Source organism: Cyprinodon tularosa, unplaced genomic scaffold, assembly GCF_016077235.1.
Source record: "Cyprinodon tularosa strain WSP-4 unplaced genomic scaffold, ASM1607723v1 ctg72, whole genome shotgun sequence".
Taxonomy (NCBI): Eukaryota; Metazoa; Chordata; class Actinopteri; order Cyprinodontiformes; family Cyprinodontidae; genus Cyprinodon; species Cyprinodon tularosa.
This window is the reverse complement of record NW_024039474.1, coordinates 1,230,719-1,254,259: the sequence shown is the minus strand read 5'-3', so window position 1 is coordinate 1,254,259 and position 23,541 is coordinate 1,230,719. Positions and strand designations below refer to the sequence as shown.

Sequence of the window (23,541 nt, the reverse complement as noted above, 5' to 3'; positions counted from 1 at the left end):
GGTGTGACCTTCTTGTCCACAGAGGTAACACACTGGAGGCCTTTTTCCTGCCTTAGAAGGCTGGTTTTCTCCTAAAAAAGGCTTACCCCCACCCTTTGCTAGCTTCTGATGAGGCTGATAAGGTGGTAACCGACGTGAATCTTTGGCAGCTCTCCATGCACTGTTGCTCCATGGCTGACTCCTACTTCTGGCAGCCACAAACACGTCAGCGAGAGTAGCAGCTTCTGCAGCAGACTTCGGATCGTGCTCCTTGATCCAAACCTGAAGCTCAGGACACAACATTCTCAAAAATTGTTCCAGAATAATCAGTTCACCAACTTGTTTCACAGTTTTATCTTTAGGCTGAACCCACTTCTCATAAAGTTCTTTCAGCCTTGAATATAATTCTTTTGGACTCTCATCAAGAAAGCGAAATCTTTGTCGGTAAGTTTCTGGATTTATATCATATTTTTGTAAAATGGCAGCTTTTACCTTTCCATATTCCAGGGAATCATCCACATCCATGTTAACATAGGCACAGCGAGCCTTACCCGTCAGAAGAGGAATGAGATGGAAAACCCAGTCCGATTGTGGCCAACGATAAGCAGCTGCAATTCTCTCAAATGTGGTCAGAAAGTGCTCAACATCATCTTCAGCAGTCAATTTTTCCAATTTAGGATGAGGAAGGTGCACAGACTGACCTGTTGAGCTGAAAGCTGAATCCTCAGGTTGAGATGTTGTTTGAATCTGATCAATTTGAGTTGTAACAGGTGGTGGATCAGTTGATGTGGGCTCAGGGGGCGGGGTTGTCCTGGCCTGTATTTCCATCTGCAAAAGCCAAAACTGATGTTGCAAGCTCCTAAAGCGCTGTTCTTGTTGTGCAGAAACTTCTCTCTGCTTTTTCTCCCGAACTTCCTGTTGTCCCATGAAAGCCTGAAGAATCCCAGCAATATCATGCAGAGTTGGCTCTCTGGGCTCCTCCTCATCAGTGGCTTCAGCTGCTGCTGCTGAAGCTCCTCCTTCCATTTCCTCTCTCTCTGATTGCTGGGAAGCCTCTTTGGTCTCCACCTTATTTCCTTTTCTTGGGCGCAGACCGTTCTGCATGGCTCAAAAAGTTTGTTGGTGGGGGAAAAATTGCTCACACAAAAAAAAAAAAAAACAGAAAAAAAATCCTGGCTCCTCAACCCAAAATCCTCACTTCTGACACCACATGTGATGGACCGAGTTAAAAAAACAGGAGGAGTCACAGGATATTAATTAGAAAAATAGGGTTTTTTATTTTAACCCAAAAAATAGATGACAAAAGATAAACTGAGCTCATAAAAGAGGTCAAAGAAACAAAACTGAACTCAGGCAAAAATGTAAACAAACTGGCTGTACAAACAAACATAACTGACCTACAAAGAAATGACAGACAGGGGTATATATACTGGCTGATCAGACCAATTTAGACACAATAGGGGTAACTAAACAGAATACAATTACAAACAAAACAAATAACAGTACAGCTAAGTTTGACTAAACTAAAGACTCACAAAATGAAAATCAAAACCATTAAAGTCCAAATACCAATATTCACCTAAATGCAAAAACTCATCTAAAGAAGGAAACTACACATTCCCCCGCCAGCAAGGACCAGTGGTGCAGTCCAATCAGCATCCAAATTTGCTGAGCCCTGGCCCCCCCATCTTTTGTCAGCTTCAGAGTGTGGCCATGGATTTGGCCATCACAATATGCTTTTCCTGGATGAGCGACGATTGTCGCTTGCAGCTTGTCATTGATTCTTTAGCAATCCCTCACATTGAGCATGCATGTAGCGACAGTGGAGAGGAAAACTCCCTTTAAATGGGAACGAAATTCCAGCAGAACCAGGCTTAGTGTGAGAAGCCTTCTGCCGAGGCCGACTGGGGTTCAAGAAGATTGAAACAGACAGAAAGAAAGAAAGAAGCAAAGATACAAAAGGTAACTGTTCAGTAAAACATTCAGTAAAACCACAGCCAGGAAAATGAGCTCCAAGCCCTCTTGTCAGAGAATGAACAAGAGCACATACAGTTAATCTCAGTAAAAGAAGCAGGATTACACTGAAAAACAGGCCAAGATCCAACATCTATAAACAGAGATGTTGCAGAAGGGGCGAATAGAGACAGAAAGAGGAAAAATGGTCCCTATGTCATCCAGCAGCCTAAACGTATAGCAGCATTAATATAGAAATTAACCCAGGAGAGCATTAGCCCAGTTATGAGAAAGGTTTGGCAAGTAAAAATGTCTGTAATCTGTGCTGGATCAGGCTGTTAACGCTCTACCTCCACCTACCTCTCTGTTCACATAGCGACTAAGCAAACATCACTTTGTTTATAGCTATAAGCTTTTTAAGCCAACTATATTATTCATTCATATAATATAAATAATGTATTTGAAATGTATAATCAATAGGTTTATTTTTTTTAGAATTAATAAAGTATAATTACTCAATTTCAAAATTAATATTAATGAGCATATTTATCTCGAATACATATTTGTTGTTTCAATAGCATGAAGGCAAGCCTGATTATTATGCAAAGAATTCAATAAACTTTATGTACGTGACGTGACACAGATAAACTCAGTATTAGTTTTGTGTAAGTGCACTTTTTAAATTCTAAATATATAAACCTGAAAATTATGCATTTTAAATAAATAGGCTACATTTATTTAATATATATATATATATATATATATATATATATATATATATATATATATATATATATATATATATATATATATATATATATGCATATGTAAAAACTAAATCCAATTCTGTCTTTAGATAATGCAAACCTGGTGGAGACATATCCCAAAGAACATAAAGATATATTAGGATTCCTCTCTGCAAAGTGTTGACTGAGGTGGCCTGAAATCAAAAGCATGTCCCCTCTCTTCAATATTTTTATAGTAGAAAAAATTTGAACACCTTGAAATAATTTCCCTCCAGTTCAAAACGAAGCACCACTTTGTCTTAGTCTGTTACATCATTTCTCAGTAAAATGAATTGAAATGTTTGGTTATACAAAAAAGACTCATGAGTTGTCAATACCTAGAATGCACTATATGCAAGCAGTGACTGCTCTGTATTTATTGTAAGATTTAGTCATTAATTTACAGAGTCTACAAACACTGTGAGGTGTTCAAACTCCATACATAAAATAAATGACAGCAAGTTACGTTTTCAACATTTTCATTCCTCCAAACATTTCAAAATGACTAAAACTGGGTCGTTTTAAAGAAAAACACGTCAAAGATAAAACAACCCATTAAACATAGATAAAAAAAATTAAAGTGCAAGATTTTTCTTCCTACCCACCGAAACTCATGACAAAATGAAGCATTTCTACTTTAACACCTGAGAATCAGTCAGTGTGTCGGTTCCTGCATCAGATCCCTTATTGAAAGCTCCGTCTGCAAAGGTTGCAAATGGTTTATTCCCCATTAGTGCTACAATTGTCCTTCTAACAGGTCATAAATATAACCGTGTTGTTTCACAGCACCTTTAGAATCATTGCCTTTGTTTTGTTGCTTTTGTTCAGTACAGCTTTCTTCTTCAAGCGCTTTACATGCTTTTCTGCTTCTATATCTGAGCTGCTTTGATTTCACAGAAAAGCACTTGCAACTTTTTTAGCTCAGTGAGAAAACTACATTGGTTATCCACTGTCTACTTAGAGGAGAAGAAAATAACTGAAAAAAGAAAAGATTAGAGGAATTTATCATCAGAATATCATTACACATGTTCTGTCCTTGTTCTTCCTGCCAGAAATGTTTTTCATACCGACATGACAACAGATCTACTACTTTCTTTAAAACGATCTTGTTGTTTTTCTCCCTCTGCTCTTAATGATCTGACCCATTTTTTTATTATTTTTCTGCGTTGTGTTTGGCACCCTCCTCTGGCTGTGAGTGATAGTGTCCCCACCATGCACAGATAAATCTGAGTTAGGGTTCAGCTATAGTATGGCCTGTTATTTATTTTGTTAACAACTTGGTGAAATATTCCTTCCTTGTCGAAGCAGCAATGAATTTCCCCAAAATGATGATTGGCCTTGGGAGTAAATTATTAATTCTAAATGAGAATGCTGTTTTTTTTTTCTTTTAGTGCCTTTATTAACTATAGATGGTTATAATATGTTTGCATCTTACCGTTATCCTAATAGAGCTATCCTTTATTTTAGTATGTTTAAAAACAAATCAACAGAAAAAAGAAATATAAAACTTGTATTCCTATTTAGAATGTCCACTTTAAGGTTTTCTGCCAGGAAGGTGTCTTAAGTGGTTGGGTATTTTCTGTATTGGGGGTTGTCAGTTCAAATCCCCTACCCCATTTGTCTGTCATTGTGTCGCTGGGCAAGACACTTCACCTGCCTTGTCTGTGTTGGTGGTCAGTTGACCTAGTAGGGTCGATAGATAGAAACCTCACTTCTGAAAGTCTCGCTTGTGGGTAGCTGGGGCTAAAACATTTTAGCCCCAGCTACCCATAAAATCTTGCCACCGTCAGCGTGTGAATAGAAATCAGAAAAGGTGTGCCACAGGGCTCCAGTTTAGGTCCAAACCCTTTTTTTCAATGTATGTAAACAATGTCAGTAAAAATGTTGCTGATGCTTGTACAGATTTTTATGCTGATGACAGTGTAGACTTATGGGTAGATTATACTTCTGCGCCGCAAACTAGTTTTGCTGATATGCTTCTGCACCGTCGCTCTGGAATTTCTCGCGACGCACAGCAGTTTTCTGCCAAAGCGCAAGGGGGAGTGTATTAGGAAATTTAGACAGGATTGGGATGAGTCGGTAATAAAGATGACACACAGAACACAAAAAATGTTTCTGCTAGAATTAAATTGAAAACAGCAAAGCAAGCACATCAATCAAGGCACGGTGCTGAATACAAATGTTATTGTCTCAATACAACTTATATTGTCCCCCTACCGTGACACAAGGATCAGAGGGCCGGTTGATCCGGCAGGGCAGCAACCCGCGCAGCTAGGCGTCCATACGCAACCCTAGCAGACCCTGCCAGTGCCAACCTCCATCCGTCATTTATGCCAAACTTCAAAGGAAAATCTTTCACCCAATCAGGAAAAGTGATCGCTCCCTCTCACACCTGGAGCGCATGATTACAGAAACCAAAATATGGAATGGGCACCCCCAGGGCTCATGGACAGCCGAAACCAAAACCATTATTACATCATGGTCAGAGCATGGCACCGAGAGCTCGTGAGTACAAAAAGAAATTATATCATGCTCTCAAGGAAACAGAAACTTAGATAATGAGAGTGCGTAGGTAATAAGAGTGCTTCATTTGTGATACAAAACTTGTATGATTGTCAAAGAACATAAAATATAAAAGCCGTATATATCAGGGAGCCTATTCGAGAACTCTCGAGAACTTTGGCGGCTCCAGCAGGAGTGTTTATCTTCCAAGACAACAATGGCGCATCTGCAAGATATCACGGTCATGGAGATAGAGTTGCTAGACATCGAAGAGGATATATTTATTTATTTACATAATTTGTCTAAGGCATCGTACAAGTGGTTGTACTTCTATACCTCCTTGATTAACCTTTCATCATAGTTGTTCATTGTTCCTCGGTTTTTAAAGATGTCGCCCCGGCACCGAATCGTGAAGGACGACCACACAGACACCCAGAAAAGCATACCAAGGACCAATCACAGCTGCTTTTTGTCTCCGCACTTCCACTTGAGGTCTGCACGGGTTTGCGACTGTCCGACGCATAGTCAGGATTTTTTTCTAGGTGCACAACGACGGTTGCAGAACCTCTGTGCGGGCAACAGATTTGACGGTTGCAGAGGCTATGCGTCAGAAGAATAAATTGGCCTTTAGACAGACTTTATTATCAATTTGTACACACAGAGTGTACACAAAAAGACGTTTTGTTTAATAGTTTACTGCTATTTAAAAAAAACAAAGTCTTACTGCTGGGCTTGGATGTCTGCAGTCTGCATTAGATCCTGTTTAGTCTAAGTTGTTTAATCTGATGCTACTTCTCATCTATATGCTGGTAAAATAAATTAAATTATATTAAAATTTTACAGAAACATCAACGGGTACGCAAATAGAAAATGTTGAAACATATAACTACCTTGACCATGTGGTCTCCTTTAAATCACATATTGAACATGTTGTGCAGAAATTCAACAATAAAGCTCTGATTTTTCTTTAGAAAAATATCTTGTTTTTGTCCGTTGGTGCAAGGAAGCATTTTGTTTTAATGACTTTCCTGCCTCTGTTGGATTACTGTGATGTTGTTTATATATAAATGGACCCAGTGACGTGCGGTCAGGGGAGGCAGGTGAGGCAGTGCCTCACCAGCCATCATGGAAAGAAAGAAAATATATAATCATAAAGTAATTTAAATTGTTATATTCATCCGGTGGTTTGTACTAAAAAATATTCATTTTTCATGTAGCTTCACCAATTTCGATTTTTATTTGTTCAAAATCGCTGAATTTTCTTATTTTCCCATTCAAATGCTTGGAAGCGATGCCGGTGAGGCAGCAGCGAGCTCTGCCTCACCTTGGATTGCGCAACCCCTGGCTCTGCGCTGGCTGCAAAGCGGAGAGAGCATGTTGCTGTACGGCGTCAATAAAATGGTTTAAACAAATGTAATATGTGAACTTATTTCTAATAATTTGGCTTATGTATATAATGTACAGAGCTTTTTGTCACCAACTGTGTTTGTGTAACGTGTTTCGTGTAATGAGCGATTATAAACGGCAGAGAACAAGTTCGAGGTGAGGCAGGCAGTTCTCTTGCCTCATGGCAGGGGGTGCTCAAGAGACTGAAAACATAAGGCAGGAACAGGACGGATCAAGGAAGGCTTTCTTCCCTGGCAGTGATCTCCATTGAGACAGAGAGACTTTTAAAACTGAAGGAAGATAAGGAGGACTTCTATTCATTTATAAGTAAAGGTAAGACAGTAATAACGTTTATTTTGTTTTGTTTTTTAAGGAAATGTGTGTTTTGTGAGCTACAGTTTGTATGTGTAAGGATGCAGAAGTGAAACATAACCTGTAAACTGCTGTCAATCTATGCATCTATTTGCAAATCTGATTCTGATGACGTCAGTGCCTCACCAGCTATGAACCTCACCGCACGTCACTGAATGGACCTGTCATTTCTCAGCATGTGTTGGATGTTATGTTTCATGGAGGTTCATAACAGGGTATGTCTCTCTTCACCGCTGTTATATATGTTCTAGGGTGAACTGGCCATCGCTTTCCATCTGTAAACTCATTTATTGGTACGTTTTCATCTATAAAGCTGTTCTGGATTTCTACCGCCTTACCTAGCCCTGTGACTGAGACAATTTAGCTACAAACGTGGCTCTCAGGGTTTCCTTTCCTTCAGTGTGATATGTGTACAGTCCAAACTTGTAATGGGCATTTTTGTATTATGCCCCAATTAATGGGGAATATTCTAAAGCTGGAACTGAAATTGTCTGTTTTGATTCCTCTGGAACAATTTAAATATCTTTAAAGGCATAAAATCTCATATGCAACTTGCTCCTTTTTTAGGTCGACCTTTTAATTTTATTTAATTGTGATCAATGATTTCTTTTTATTATTTTGTATCGTTCATGCATTTTGGTGTTTGATTTAATCAAACAGGTCTCTTGAAAATAAGATTTTGGATCTCAGTGAGACTGTCTGTAAAAACAAAAGTTAAATAAAAAGAAAAATGAATGTAATGTTAACCTTGGGTAGGACTGGATTGGGCTTGGATATCTAATCTCTGATTCAGAGTTCTCCACCATTATTGGCATCCCTGTTTAAGATCTGGCCGATCTTTTTTTAAACAACATAGAACCCAAATGCAAAAAAGAGAAAAATCCAACCTTTTATTTAAGTACATTACTTTGGGGGCTTTTCTTCCCCTCTCTCCCTTATGTTTCATAATGAAAAATGAAAAATTATATACAAACTTTCAAAACCTATTATTATTTTAATCAGCCCCTGGGAGGTGAACGTAATTCAATGACAAGATATTTCAAGCTCTGAAACAAGCTAGGAAAAGAGTCATTAAAAAAACAAAAAAACATGAAAATATGACATTAAATGTTTGCAATTCATTTGATCAGATATGAGTAGACTTCTAGAAAAGAAAGGAGTTAAAAACCTGTCACTCAAAGCTACAGAAGCATTGGTGGAAAACTAATAAAAACCTTTTTTTTAATTCGCGTTTAGAAGCAATTAAAGCAATTTTGTTCTAGTCTCTTTCTTAAAAAGTTTTACCAAAAAAGTGCCGTGTTTGCCCACTGCCCGCTAAATTTTTTTTGAAAAAACCAGAAACGTACATAAGCCACACATATAAGCATCTGCTATCTAGTGAACTATCTCCAACCAAACCTATAGGGGGAGCTCTACATATAGACCCTAAAGTAGGGACAAAGAGGAATGCTAGCTCAAGTTAGCTTGTTAGCTTTGCAGCAGTAATAGCTTCCACTGAAAGAATGGGGCTTCTTCAGCTCTTTATTTCAGCTCTGTAAGAGCTGAGCCCTGTCTCCTTATTTTTTCGACAGCTTTAATGAAGAAAATAAATGTCAAAATGTTTAAATTCAGGATATTTGTTCTCTGTCGTGTCTGCTCCTAGCATGTTTTTTGCTACATGAAAATTAGCCCCTTATTCTTTGATTTCCAACTTTGACTTCCCCCTCTGGCCATTAGTAAATTCCACAGAAAAGCTGCACCTTCTTATAAGCTGCATGGTTCAAAGTGTGAGAAAAAAGTAGCAACTTAAATATGGTAATAAAAACAATCATTTTCCTGTTTTGTGTTTTTGAATGAAATAGTTTTTTTTGCAGTTGTAAAATACATTAGGTTTGAACTTTTTACCATTAGTTTTCCTCACTTCTCCCAGGATTTAGTCTTTGATTGTTGCTATGATCTTTGCGGATGACCCACTCTCACAAGTAGCAGCAATAGCACTGAATTTCCTTCATTTGAACCATTTCCCCCCTTCCAGAGCAACGCCACGCTGTCTTTTAAAAAAGCTTTTGTGCTCTCCTCCAACATCAAGCATGTTTAAATGAGGTGCTTTCAGGGCTAGTGAAAGTTGTTGTAATTGAGGCACGCATCAAGCAATCTACTCTTTGGAGGTGCTTTTTTTATTTTTAGGGAACAACTCTTCCAATTTTATATCCTTTTCTTGAAGACCTCGCTCCAAGCTGCATCTGGGAAAAGTCAGAAGGTTTTCGGCCTACATAGTCTGTTCCTTGCAGTGTGCAAAAGCAATTTATAATACTCTCTGTTGTTTAAAGTAGTTTTTCACTCTAACAAGCAAGCTTTTCAGAAATATAAATGATTCCAAAGCTTTTACAGTTTTCTTTTTCCCACTTTACCTTGCTTTGTGCTTTTGTTAAGTGGTTTAAAATAGTGACCTTGTATGAATCCTTGAAAGGCTTAAGGTGTTAATAACATATTTTTAATAGGAGTTAAATGTTTGCTGTGGAACTATTTGGTGAATGCCATAGTTCCAATGTAATGTTTGTTCTCTGCTTATTTGCAGCAATGATGAACATTTGTTATTGGTAATTGTTGTTTCAGGTATTGTTTGTTTTTTAAATTGATTATGTTTGCTTATGTCTGAAAGGTATATTTAGTTGCTCAGATTAGGGCTGCAAGTAAAACCTATTAAGCAAATTGATAAATCTGTAGATTATCTTTTTGATTAATAATGGGATAATTAAAGGTTTCTTAAAGAAGACTTTTTTACAGAACTCAAACTTTTGCACTTAAGGAATTCTGGATAGAGCATATCGACAGACAAAAAGGTTTATTTTATCTTAAATGCAAAATGTATATATATTTCTTTTTACAATCTTGTCAAAATTACTCCTTTAAGTGGGTTCCTCTGTCAGCTAGAGGCACATTTTAGAGTCTCTATAGTCCAGTTAACGATTAATTAATGATTAAATTGACAATTATTTCAATAACCGATTGATTACGATTAATCCAATTTATTGTTTAAGCCCTAGTTCAGATTAATGATTAATGAAAAGTACAACAGGATTCCAACAAATCTGGGAAAATATGCAGAAGTACAGTTTTTATTTAATTATTTGAGTGCTATAAAGATACATACAACTAAAATTATTATATTTATTTGATTATTTTAATAAGATAATGAAAAATCAATCAAACCAGCTATAAACCACATAGAAAAAGTAAGGATTTGGCTAAGGCTTTAGTCATACCTTAGCCTGACGTAGTCCTACTCAATTCTAGTCAGAATATGAGTCTGATACTGCTCCATAGAGCTCTGATTATGGGGCGTGTTTCAAACGAACCAGGAAAAAAAATGCCTCTGCACTCAATTGGATAGACCTACAACCAATAAGAGCAACGGAGTGCGTGACGTATGTTAAGCCACGCATAGTTGTTGTCAACAAAAATCAAAGCGTGCAGTTCCACACCTAGAATAAGAAAATGAGCCTTGATCGCGTTTCTCTGTTTCTATTTTAAAATTAATTTGCTGTCGATATCTTCTAGAACAGACCTAGTAGCAGAATCTACTCACCTCAACTCTCCGGCGGCAGCCATTGTTGTTGTCGCCCAAGCGCGCTTTGGTCACGTGGTTGATTACGTTACTGTTGATTATCTGTCCATCATCGTATAAAGCCCGCCCTGACAATTTGATTGGATCGCCAGAGAGTGGGCGATAATACTCGCGCTACTATGGAGCAGAGCCAGACCTAACTTCCCGACCTCAACCTTGTGGGCGGGACTAAGTTCGGAATGGCACCCAGGCTAGTCATACCTCCCCGTTTGTCCAAAATGCATCCTTGGGTCCATAACAGTGTCAACACATTGCTCCACAATCGCGTCCATTTTTCTCATGGTCTTCTGTCAGTCCTTCCTTAAAAGAAAAGCAATAGTGTAATAAATAGCCCTAAGTTTAGATGAAACCGTTTGTGAAGTCAGGTAGGAATGTCTGTTAATTGCATCCAATCATTTTAGGATTGGATGTTATTCAAAATGATGCTGCACAATGTATTAAATCACTGTATTCCCTGCAATATCAGTGTATAAGCACAGTGCTAATATAGTCGCAGGAAAGTCAAAGTTTGTGGGATGCTGTTGTTAAACTGTCATACATTACAGCTTTACTTCCTAATAATGTGCAAGATGGGCTCAGTTGGATGGGCTCTACTGTCCTGGTTGGACACACCTGACATTTATTTTTAGAGACAGAGATACTGAAGCCTCCAGTGTGGAATGGGGACACATCATCCTTGAGAATAAAGAATCAGAAAAATGTGGAACGATTGTCGTCTTTAACCTGATTGCGCTTCCTCAATTCTTTCATTTGGACCTAAATCCTACGAACCACATTTTTTTTATCTTGTCAAATACAAATATGAAATCAGATTTCAAATGCACTTAGTTTTTTTCTTTTTTGTCTTTATGACCCTCAACATCTAGAATCCACTTCGGCATGAACGGATCGATCCGTATAAATCCTGCTCAGAGGAAGGTTACAGCGGGCTCTGCGGCAGTGTTGGAAATACGCCTTACCAACGACACTGTGGCCTTCTTTGACAGCACAGTAGAAATAAGGTAATGGGGACAACAGCCAACGCAAGATAGATTGAGGTGACACAAGTTCACCTTGGGGTATTCTTCTGATTTACTGAGTATGTCCTACATTAGGCTGGTTCTGAAGACAGCGGCTATTGTTGCATGAAAAATGCTGTCTTTACTCAGCATTTGTCCTTATCATAGTATTTTATGTGCTATGCTCTAAAGCAAGCCAGACAATAATTTGTAGCATCTGAAAGTCTCACCTATGGTCTTCTGGATAATAATAAAGAATCTGAAACAATTTGGAAATGTATAACCTCAGCAGAGCTGCAGTTGACCTAGAGCGAAAACTGCAGCCATGTATTTTCTCAATCCTCCAGGTACTTTGAAAACTGTGTTCCTGCAGGTTGACGGAGGATTGTGAGCAGAAGGTCAGGGCCATGGAGAGTCTGGATCTGTGCTCCCCCAAGTTCAGTTTCTCGCGCTCTGAGGAGGCAGTGAGGAGCCAGGCAACCAGGATGCTCTGCGACGTTCTCCTAGACCAAGCCGTCATGCCGGGAGTAGGCAACATCATTAAAAACGAAGCCCTGTTTGACTCGGGCCTCCACCCAGCCGTGAAGGTATGGAAAAGATGATGGATTGTGTTCAGCAGAGGAATAAAATATGAGGAAGGGAGGAAAAAAAATGCAAGACAACACTCACAGGGAAAAAAATAGTTGAAGCTCAAGTATTTCTGAGTGCTGCATGGAAATGAGGAAGGTGAAAAGGGGATAAGACAAACAAGCGCACTGCGGCACATATATATTCCTTTCTTTTTGTGCTCTTTGAATGCATATTGCTTCCGAGACGGGGAGCTTCTGCTTCTGCTTACTTTCCTAGATTTATGAAATAAACATTAATGAAGTTGTTTTCTTGATTGAGCAAACTATTGACCTCTCTATTTCTGATGAGACGCTCCGTAGCGTGAATACTTTTAATACTCAATTATTATTTGAGGTTTTGTTTTCTCAAGGCTGTCTCCCCTCCCCCCCTTCGAGTGTTTTAACACGCTGGACCAAAACATTAATCTTGGACTTTTAGCCCCTTCTTCCCATGGGGCTGCCTAATGTTTATAAGCTTCGCCTCCATTATCAAGCCTCCAAGTCCCCAAAAGAGCAAAAAAATAAATAAAAAAAAATATTTTTTCTCTGTCTGATCTGAAGTCGTGAATTTGCTGCTGCAATCCCCATAAATATACAGCATGCAATATTAATCTTTTAAATCATTCACCTCTGGCTTTAACCATATCTTGGGCTTTTTTTGTTGATTGTATGCTTGTGGTGTAGCTTCGCTGACTTCCAATGAACTCTTTGCTCTTTGCGATGAAGAGTCGTTTTTGCCTTACGGCTGTGGCTGCTCTGCAAACATTTCATTTCTAGGTTCAACAGTTGACAGATGTGCAAATCCACCATTTGGTCAAGATGACTCGAGATTTTACTCTTCTGTTTTACAAGGTCAGTCATTTTCACAGTATATTAAAAGCTTTAATAAGCATAAAGGATGGGATAGTTTCTTTAAAACAAAAAAAAATAATTGTTTCTGTTTTTTTCTGTCAGTGTCGCAAATCTGGCTCTCCTCTCTCCAAACATTACAAAGTCTACAAGCGTCCCAACTGTGGCCAGTGCTCCCATGTTATTACAGTCTGTCGTCTTGGAGACAACGGCAGGATGACTTACTTCTGTGAGCGCTGTCAAAAAGGAGATCCCACCTGCGTTGACGTCAGGTAAGGGTCCTTGTAGGCTTCTGGCACTTTGACAGAGAAACTCTTGCTTTGCATTCCTGTAAAGCGACTTTGAAGGTTTGCAGATTTGGTTGTTTTTCTTTTCTTTTTGAGTTTACAGTGAGGTTAAACCCCGGTAATACCTTGCTTCTTCTGTCCAACACAAATCCATATTTCAGAGTTCAGCAAAATAATAAAAAATTCAATTGAACAGGTGCAGTTGGTGTTTTAGAAATGTAATAATGCATTTCAAGAATAAATAGCCTGGTTTTAAAGTTATTCACTGTCTTTAATGATGGGATAAAGTATTTTGTTGTTCTCTTAAAGGATAAATAAAAATATATATCAGCAAAGAATGCAATTATTTGAGATGGAATTGTAAGAAACTAAAAGTTGACTAAAAGTTTTCTCAGCAATGCAAGAGTAGACATTTAATCAGTAAATAGATTTATAAGTATCATTAAAATAGCAGAAACTATCAAGCCACCAACAACATAAAAATTCAACCTGATGAGATGTTAAGTAAGTAGAGTGAAAATGAATTGAATGAATGCACTAAAAAGATCATTTTAAAATGCAGAACTAAGGAAACAGTCCCAACCAGAAACAGACAAAAATGCAAAAATGAATTTTGAATAAAGTTTAGTATTGAAGAAATCCAAAATAAGGATAGAAATCGCATTAAGATGAAATAGAGGATCCAACAGAAGCAGGTAATGATGCAGTAAACTTTTACCAAACAAAAGAAATACAACTAAATTCCTTAAATTCTATTAAAACTATATTTTGTAAATAAATTGTATTTCTCCCATATCTGTTCCAAAGGCAGGGTTCCCACGGGTCCTTAAAAAGTCTTAAAAGGCATTGAATTCTTGAAAATAAAACTAAGGCCTTAATTGGTATTAAAATGTCTTAAATCAGTCTTTCGTAGGTCTTAAGTTTTAAAACATCAACATAAAACAACATTATTTTTATTACAATTTATTTTTGTAATCTAAATAAAATGTTAAAATTGATTTAAAAAAAAAAAAAAAAAAAAGATAATGGCTCGCCAGTATTGATTCCGTCCAGATAGCGGAACCAATAAAACGTTGCGGCCGGGACATTTGGGAGATATACCATTTACTTTTTGTCTGGAAAATATGAGCAAGTGTAAATGTAACGAAAAATGCCTATCCAGCCAAGAGTTTTCTCCATGGCTAAAACCAGTACCAGGGAACATACATGAGGCTCGGTGTATTTTGTGAAAGAAGTCATTCAAACTCGGAACGATGGGAATTAAGGCAGTGGAGTCGCACATGCGAAGCACGAAACACAAAGCGTCAAAATGGAGTTCCCGAGAAACAGCCGGTATTTCTCGGTTTTGTTCCACCCTCGTCTCTGCAACGCCTCCACTTATCACCAAATCAAACATACTAAGAAAACGATACAAAGAAAAATAGCTGCAAAATAGACTTAGCATTGGTTATGTTGTGGCTTTAAAACTGATTTGTTTTGTTCCCTGCTAAAACAAAGTTTGTGAGTTTAGTTAAGTAATTGTTAAAATATATTTGTCATTTATGTGTTTTTAGCTTTTTTCCTGTATGAGAAGCTCTTCAAAATTTGAAACATTGGTGCAGTGGTTTATGTTAAAATAAACCTTTGGGTTAAGTTGTCGCAAGTTTTTCTTGTGTTTCTTGTAAATTTGGTCTTAATTTTTTATTTCAAGTGGCATTAAAAAGTCTTGAATTTAATTTGCCTTATGCTGTAGGAATCCTGCAAAGGGGGGTGCCTCACTGTGTGCTTTAGTTTTCATTTGAGGTACAAGAAAAACAGATTACAGGCAGAGATGGCAAAAGTACTCACTTTCCGTACTTGAGTAAAAGTACAGATACTTGTGTTAAAAAATACTCTGGTAAAAGTGGAAGTACTGATTAAACTTCTTTACTCGAGTAAAAGTAACAAAGTAAAGGCTTGTAAATTTACTTAAAGTATAAAAGTAAAAGTAGAAACCACTTTTTTCATGCTGTTGCCTACATTTTAAATGGATGTCTGCCAATAGGACTAGATCTCCGTTGTGTTCATTTTCAATCATCTCGTCGTCCATACTACTATGCTAACGCCACCGCCACCAAGCTGCAATGATTTGCCGCAAATGAATACCGCCGAATCTGTCGATTCATCTTGTAGTGGTGCGTCAAATGCAACGTAGATTCCCATCCAATTAGATTGAATTTGGTATTGATGACGTGAAAAATAATAACGGTAACTCCATTGAAATTATTCAAAACTAAAGTAACGAGCCAATTTTTTAAAATGTAAGGAGTATAAAGTACAGATATTTGTGTAAAAATGTAAGGAGTAGAAGTAAAAAGTCGCCATAAAAATAAGTAGTAAAGTAAAGTAAAAATATCAGAAAAATCTACTTGAGTACAGTAACGAAGTATTTGTACTTCGTTACTTCCCATCTCTTATTACAGGGCTCTGCTTGACTTATAGATCAAAAGGTAAATACGTTTGATTAACACCATTAATGTATTAAAATAATAAAAGCACTTTCGATGTCAGTTGTAAAAGATAAATGTGTTTACTACACAGACTTTACTGTCAGTTTAATCCTCATCTTTTAGCATCTGTAGTGGAACTTTGCTTTGCTTAAGAAAACCAGATAGCACATCATCTCAGTTATTAGTCTGGATTATTATAGACCACTTCTGCATCACATTGAGGAAAATAGGGTTCATAGTATATTTTCTAAGATGTTATTGGGGTATCAGAAATGTAGCTTTTAATGAAATAAAATGCTTTATTATCCTTTTCCTAGATTAAGTTAAACCTCCTTAAACTGGTTTCAAAAAACAGAAAAATTAAACACCCACACTGAGGAAAGCAACACTAGCTACCGTAGTTTGGAGTTATAAACCCTGTCTTTGCAGAAGCCGCACAGCTCTTTAGATGTGGTGATCAAATTCATGGAGGCCATCTTTGGAGGCAGATGGGCTTGGCAGGAAGTGGGAAGTGTTATGGGGTGAGAATTAATGTGCATATAAGGCTGTGTTTGCCAGACAGGGCACAGGCTCAACACCTCCTGGGTTGTGTTTGAGCAAAGCTTTGAGCGGTTAGAATCCAAAGCCTTTACAATGCATGACACAGCTGATAAAGCAATCTGGGAGAAGTTTCCCAAAGCCGCCGCTCCTTTCCTCCTCCAAGACGGCTGGCACTAAAGATTTGCCTTTTTGTCTGACATAGTCCAGCTTCATGTCAGAGCGACAACATTTATGCTCGGAGCTTTTATTGAAACACATTGTGTTCTTTCATATCCGCATCCAATGTCTGAGCTGCAGCATTAATTAGCAGATCCTTCTAGTCCTTATTGTTATTTATATATGACGAAAAGCTGTCTGTGACTCGGTGCTCATCAGAAGAAAAAAAAAATTCTGCATAAAATCAAGCAAAACCAGGAAAATAGCTGCATGAAGAAGTCATTATGATCATTATCATTACCGCCCACTCACTACTGAAATGAGCTTCTGCCTCTAATCTTCCATTATTTATTTGAAAAGCTTAAGTTGTATTGAATGTTCCATTCAAACAATACAGTGATTTCTTCTTTCTTAAAAAAACAAAGGAAAATCTTTCATAATAAAGATTAAACAAAAGAGTAAAGTTGCTTTTTTTTATACTTAAATCACATTCAGACTTTGAATGATTTTGATGTTTTTTTTCCTTCAAAAGCAGTGCATTTCTTATAATCCATTATATATACCAGTATTTTATTGAAGCGCTCAGAAAACTTGCAGAAGTTCAGTTACTTAGATTTGTTTGTTTCTCTGTTTGAGACGATTAGCATTGTGGTTATATTTTACTAATTTATTGAACATACTACCTAGCCTAGCCTTCTCTTGTCTCATTTGTCGTGAATTTGAAGAGCAATTTTACACATGATGTTAAAAAAAAAAACGAGTTTCATTATAAAAGGATGTAAGACAGTCAGATGTTAGAATTGAACCATTACTCTAGAAGCAGCTTTCATCAGTAATTCAATGCTAGAAATCTGAGTTTTCTTTATTTTTTATTTCTTCTGTTCATTAACTCTAAACTAAGAACTGTCATTCTTTTTCCGGCTATTCTATCTTCAACCAAAATACTGTACTTTGACCTTTTTTTTTGGTGATGAATGTGTGCTTTGATGCATAAAAACAGATAATCTATCATTTCTTTTTTTGCTGTTAGAGTGAAAGCTACTAGCTCTTAAAAGTTTTCTGGATTAGTTTTCAGCAGGGGAAAAGTGCCTGTTTTAGCTGCAGAGTTACCAGAATCCTCTTTGATACGCTGCTTTCTTCACACAGTAAGCTCCCAGTTAGAAACAGCCTTATCGGTTGGGCATTTCATGAGAGATCCAGTGATGATGTGGCTAAGAAGGAGGAAGAGGACTGGGCTTGTCAACTATGCACGCTCATCAACCAGCCAGAAGCTAAAGCCTGTGATGCCTGCTTCTCTCCAAAACCTGAGGGTGAGAGAACAGTTTTCTTTTATTGTCACTAAATTTAATGGGGTGACAGAACAGCTTTGTTAAGAAAGAAAAAAAATAGAATAGCAAGTCTTCTTTAGCTGTGTAGCAGAATAATAAGGTGCAATTTGACATTAATGCTTCAGTGCTTTAGGAGGCATGGCAAACATCAAATTGGTACTGGAGTCAGCTGGGCCGAATCCTCTGTGCCCTACGTTGCTCCACAAATAATGACTGCATCTGTCAGCTGGTCATTTTTCTCTGACCGTCTTCAGATGGCTCACGGCAGCAGCCAAACTGCAGCTGATCAGCTTCAGCTCTTAGGAATCACACAGCTAGATTTGGAATACATCAAGCCTTTTTTAAAGCTCGCAGCACCCTGAAGGGCTGAAGAGCATCGGTTCACAGCTGCATTATATGGCGCTGTAGTTTCAGCCCTCTTTTATTTTTATGGCTTTGAATAAGAGTGTTTTTTTTATTAAATCAGTGCCACAATAAAACCTCTTTGGTTCCATATCATAAAATGATTTCTAACTTCTAAACAGGGGGGTGAAGAAAAGGAACCGCACTTTAATCATCAGAATTTTTACATTATTGCTCTGAGCTGTTTGGAAACAATAAACATGAGCAGCCAGTACTCATGTAAACCCACTGCGTTTTTCTGCAGATATGAGAGAATAAGAAATGAGACGGGTTGCTGCAAACATCAACTTAACAGACCACTGGGAAAACAATGCTTACATGGAGCTTGGAACTAGTTACTGTTTTTAAACTGATCAAAAAGATAAAAAGTCATCTCACTGCTGTTGCAGTTGCTGCTCCTCCATAACTGCTGCTGTGCACTGCTGGTCAGTTCTCTGAAAGAGTGTTACTATATTGATTACAAGCTAACTAATTGGGCTCTTTAGAAATCCATCTAATAGTGAATGCTACATACAACCATGAGGTGGAAAGCAAAAAAAAAAAAAAAACCTCCACCTTTTATGGTAACAGTTGGGAAGCAACAAGCAGCAGGTCTGCTAATTAACTGCCTGCAGGCTGGAGTCAGCAGATAGCCTGACCAGCTAATTTTAGCCGTTTCTTCTGCCACTGTTGCTGAGCAGTGCTCAATCCTGGGAAATAATCACTTTAAAATCACTGCATTGAACTTCCCCACTTTGGCACAATAAAGGGTATTTCCATTCGTTTCAAGTGTTTATCGGTAGTTTGTTCTTGTTCTGGAAGGCTGGGCAGGTTGCTTCATCTAGCTGCAGGATTGCTCATTTTAGCCGTATTCTCAGATCTGAAGGGTGGTTTCATTTCCTTACACAGCATTTACCTCCATTCACATTTTAAACTGATTGATTTTCATTTCCACCCCTGCTATTTTCTGGAGTGGTTAGTCTTTTGAACGAGAGGCGCCTTTTACTGATTTGGGTGTGTGGCCATGAAAAAGCATCTGCTCCTAACTTGTCTGGGGTCTCATAAACAAAAAAATATGAGGAATCCATATCAATCTATGCATGCCAAATATACTACAATCAAATATGCTATAAAAACTGTTTTATTAAACCATGTGCACGCAGAAAACAAGCAATTTACCTTTATAGATCAAAGCTGTGCATAAAAGTTTGCGTCCAAGGCTCCACATTACGTTTGGCCCATTTTAGACACATATTGAACCATAAATGCAGTGAATGTCATTGTATATTTAAATGAGCCAGCTGATCAATGTTATTTGTTAAAAACTGCAAGCAGAGTTTATAATCTCAGTTTAACTGAGGTGTCGGTGTGTGAGGGGAAAAGTCAGAAAGTTAGGTCTGGATGCCACTGTAAATAAAAGGAAATATGTGTGTGGACTAATCACATTAGGGCTCAAACAATCAATTGGATTTATCATGATTAATCGATTATTGAAATAATTGTCAAATAATTTATTAATATAGAGAGACTGTAAAACATGCCTTTTGCTGAAAAAGTGACCCACTTAGAGCAGTAATTATACCAAAATAAAAAATCTATATATATGTATAAATATTTTGCATGATAGATAAAAGTATTTTTTGTCTTTCAATATGCTTTATCCAGAACTCCTCAAGTGGAAAGGTTTTAGTTTTACCTGGTTTAATTTCGTAAAAAAATCTCCTTTAGGGAACATTTGACCATCCGATTATCAATTGATTAATCAAAAAACTAATAAACACAATCAATTAGCAAAATAAGTGTTGTTTGCAGCCTTAGATCAGATTAACAAGAGCTGTGACATCCCAGCTTTACGTATAAATTCACCAAATTATTTTATTCCTAAAAGAAGGTAAGAAGTCACAGAGAGGTTTACAGCTGGAATTAATAAAAAAAAAAAAAAACATATTCTGGCAAAACAGGAAACAGGGCACTTATCTTTTTGGTTTAAGATCGACAAGTATTGTCATGTTTAGGCTACAATTTATTTGTATTGGTTGTTTCCTGATTTTTTTTTTTTTCTTTTTCTCCATTACTGTGGATCTTTAATAAACTTAACCCTCGTCCATTTTTCGCCAATATGAAACATGTAAATGATCTATATCTATTAATCATTAATAGTTTTGAATTCTATATGTAGCACAGACTGTTTATGTGTTTCATTGGGATTCTACTCCCAGCAGCCCCTCCTGTTTCACACCTATGATGAACAGTGATGGTCTAGCAGGTGTAGAGAGCAAAGCTCTGTGGAGTTTGATCAGCTGATCACCCCTCCTCATCCTGGGTCAGGAAACATTGATAATCCCTGGAAATGCATTCCCTCCTAATTCTCCTATCTGCAAAATCTCCTGCATGGTCAAGTCATCCATAACGCACCATTACACATTTGCTACATTTCCTCATTGATCGGTGGTACAAATTGGCCCCTTGTTCACCAGAGAGAGGAATGTGATTGTGAGAAAAAATTTAAATATCTGCAGAATTTGATATTGAATTCAAACTTTTTAATTATTTGTGAGAGAACGTGTCAGTACCAGCATATATCACACTGCAGTTTTGGTCTATGGTTAAAGTTTCATATAAGATAAAATAAGATGTCTGAAAAAAATTCTGATTCAATCTTGCTTCAGTTCACCTCAGTCACCAATTTCCCTCTCTGTCCAAAATATGCGAACACGTACGTAAGGACCAGAGTTTGCTAAGGTTCAAGCAATTTTTCACACCAAGTTTGTTTTTAGAAATCACAGCCTTAGCATGATTTATGTTTATATGTTCGAGTCAGAGTACACATTTTTTAGGCCTTGTTTTGTGCAAAAACAAAAATTTAGAATTTTGACCCCCGGTCCTAATATTAATTTTGCTGATGAAGATTCTCAGTCATCCAGGTCATAGTCATTCCGTAAACTGTTGAACTTTTACGGAATAATATTAATTTTGTTTTTCATTAAATCCAAAAACAGCTGAAAAATCATTGCATGACCCTGGTTTTAAAGAAATGTAGTGCAATGTTTCTGAGAGATGTTAGAAGTAAAATATTGCAAATAAAGCAAGAAAAAGCTACTGAGAAAGCAGAGGTTGAGGCAGTTTGTCCAAAAATATTGACATTCTGGCTCTGGTTTATTTAACCACCTAAACCTTCCAGAGAGCACCCTAACTTTTATATATTTTTCAACCATTAAGGGAGAAAAGTTTTTTTTGTAAGGAAAATGTTCATGAACAGTTTTAGCAAATAGAATGACCTATTCTGATTACTGATACTTACTTTAAGATGGTGGCTCAGTGCTTCCATCTACATATTTATACATGAAACCACAGAGCATGCTGAATAGAATGATGGCCTCCATTAAAGGGCCCTCACAATTTATACTTGACCTGATGCTCCTCGTTGACAGATTAGAAATAGCAGTATAGGTTTTTTTTTTGAAGTAGATTTTTTTAACTTTTTTTCTTTTCCCCATGTCTATAAACTGTTTTTTTTTAATTCTCCTAAGCTTGGGGGAATTCAAATTTGCAGGAAAATGTATTGTAATTTTATCTTTTAAATATTTAGAAAGTTGCCCCACATGTCCTATTCTCAACAACAAAATGTTTCCTTTTTTTCTTATTCCTCATTTTTTTTATGGTCTTCAAAGTCTGCATTTTAAAATGCCTAATATGTCTTTTCTCACTTCATTCATGCTTCTTTGTTTTCCTATTCCATACGAAAAAATTGGATTCCTTGATTGGTTTATAATATAACAGTCAATACACAATTTTACACAATACACAATTTAAACGGGAAGAAATATTAATTCTGATCTATTACATGGTTTTCTAGAAAGTTTACAGAAATTTGATAATTTTTTAATCTTATTAATGGAAACTCATGGCTACCTTAGCTTGCAGAATCTAATAAAACAAGACATTTTGATTTAATTTCCACACCAGCTATTCCAACCATTGTTTTTGAATTGAAATAATTGGAACAGAAATACTAAAGGAACACAGATTTATCCGTTTAGATAAAGTCAAAAACACAACAAATCAAAACCTCATGAAAAAGAAAAAATGAAGCTTACAGGCAAACACATCTGTTATCTCCATTAATACAGCCAAATTCAGCTTTAAAATGAAACATTTGTGTGGGCTAGAGGTGATAGATGTTCTGATTTTGATCTTAATGGTCCTATTTTCAAATATTTGAGTTAATTTATGCATCTGCATCTCAGAAGGATATTGTATTTAAAGTGACTGCAGAGCAGGACTTCCTGCTGCTTCTTGTTAAATTTCTGGTAACTATTTTAAGCTAACAACAACCTGGATGTTGTGAGAGCAGCCAGTGCATCTGAATTAGCTGCAGCTGCTGAACATAAATTGAGTTTCTCACCCTGGCTCCATCTACACAGTTCACAAAGACGACATTAGCACTGAAGCATCGCCCTTCACTGCCGATTTAATTAAATACCCCTGCAACGCCTTCAGGAAGCCGCGAGAGGAGCTCAAAGTCAACTGGAGGTCTGCGTTCGGGACTTCCACCCTTGTTTTCTCTGACATGAGTGAGAAGCCAAAGCCTGTAAACTCCCCACTCTCCCCAGCCGGCGGTCATTTGAATTCCTTGGCGGCAGAACGGGGTTTGTATAAAAACAGCTTATGCCAAGGGACAACAAGCCCCAATTATGCCTCTGGTGGCTGGCAAAGGAAAAGTGCAGAGCTCTCCAAGGGGGAATCACTGGAATCTTACAGTCACCCTTCCAAGAAAATGAGAATTGATCACAGCCCCTCTCCCAGTAACAAAGCTCCAAATGGAACCTCCAACTCAGGGTGAGTATCTCTTCCTCGACCGTCCATGAACAAGTTTATAATAAGATAAGTTTTATGTATAAGTTCAAGGAGATGAGCTGGGGAACAATTCATGGAACATTGTTAAAAAAAAATCCTCAGAAACATATAACCATGGTACAGCAGTGGCCATATACAATAATTGCCAACGAGCATCATTATACTTGGCTGAAAAGATGGCCCTAGCTCGCTAATAAGTGTTGATGTGACAGTTATTTCCTGTGTTTTATCTACAGCATTCTTCAAAATAATAAGACTGTTCCTTCTCCTCTGTCAGTGCTCGCAGATCAGGCACGGCAAGCACTGCAGCCCCTGTTCCTCCTAGTCCCCCTTGTTGCACATCCCACTGTCGTCCCACCGTCCTCAGAGTGGTCCACAAGGAGGGGGACAATAAAGGACGACAGTTTTATTCCTGCTCCCTGCCGAGAGAAAACAAGTGCAACTTCTTTCAGGTGGAAAAAGAAACTTTCTTGGATTTTCTTTAT

General features: G+C 37.4%; 1 protein-coding gene across 1 annotated transcript in view; it reads left to right on the top strand.

Annotated features, from left to right (window-relative positions):
• The window catches only part of neil3 (nei-like DNA glycosylase 3), a 30,187-nt gene that overhangs the window by 5,436 nt on the left and 1,210 nt on the right, over positions 1 to 23,541 (top strand). The window contains exons 3-9 of the mRNA XM_038269100.1: positions 11,451 to 11,585; positions 11,956 to 12,169; positions 12,968 to 13,042; positions 13,145 to 13,311; positions 17,637 to 17,800; positions 22,624 to 23,038; positions 23,334 to 23,508. Of these exons, the coding sequence (XP_038125028.1) occupies positions 11,451 to 11,585; positions 11,956 to 12,169; positions 12,968 to 13,042; positions 13,145 to 13,311; positions 17,637 to 17,800; positions 22,624 to 23,038; positions 23,334 to 23,508 (1,345 nt within the window). The remainder of the gene's footprint in view (positions 1 to 11,450; positions 11,586 to 11,955; positions 12,170 to 12,967; positions 13,043 to 13,144; positions 13,312 to 17,636; positions 17,801 to 22,623; positions 23,039 to 23,333; positions 23,509 to 23,541) is intronic.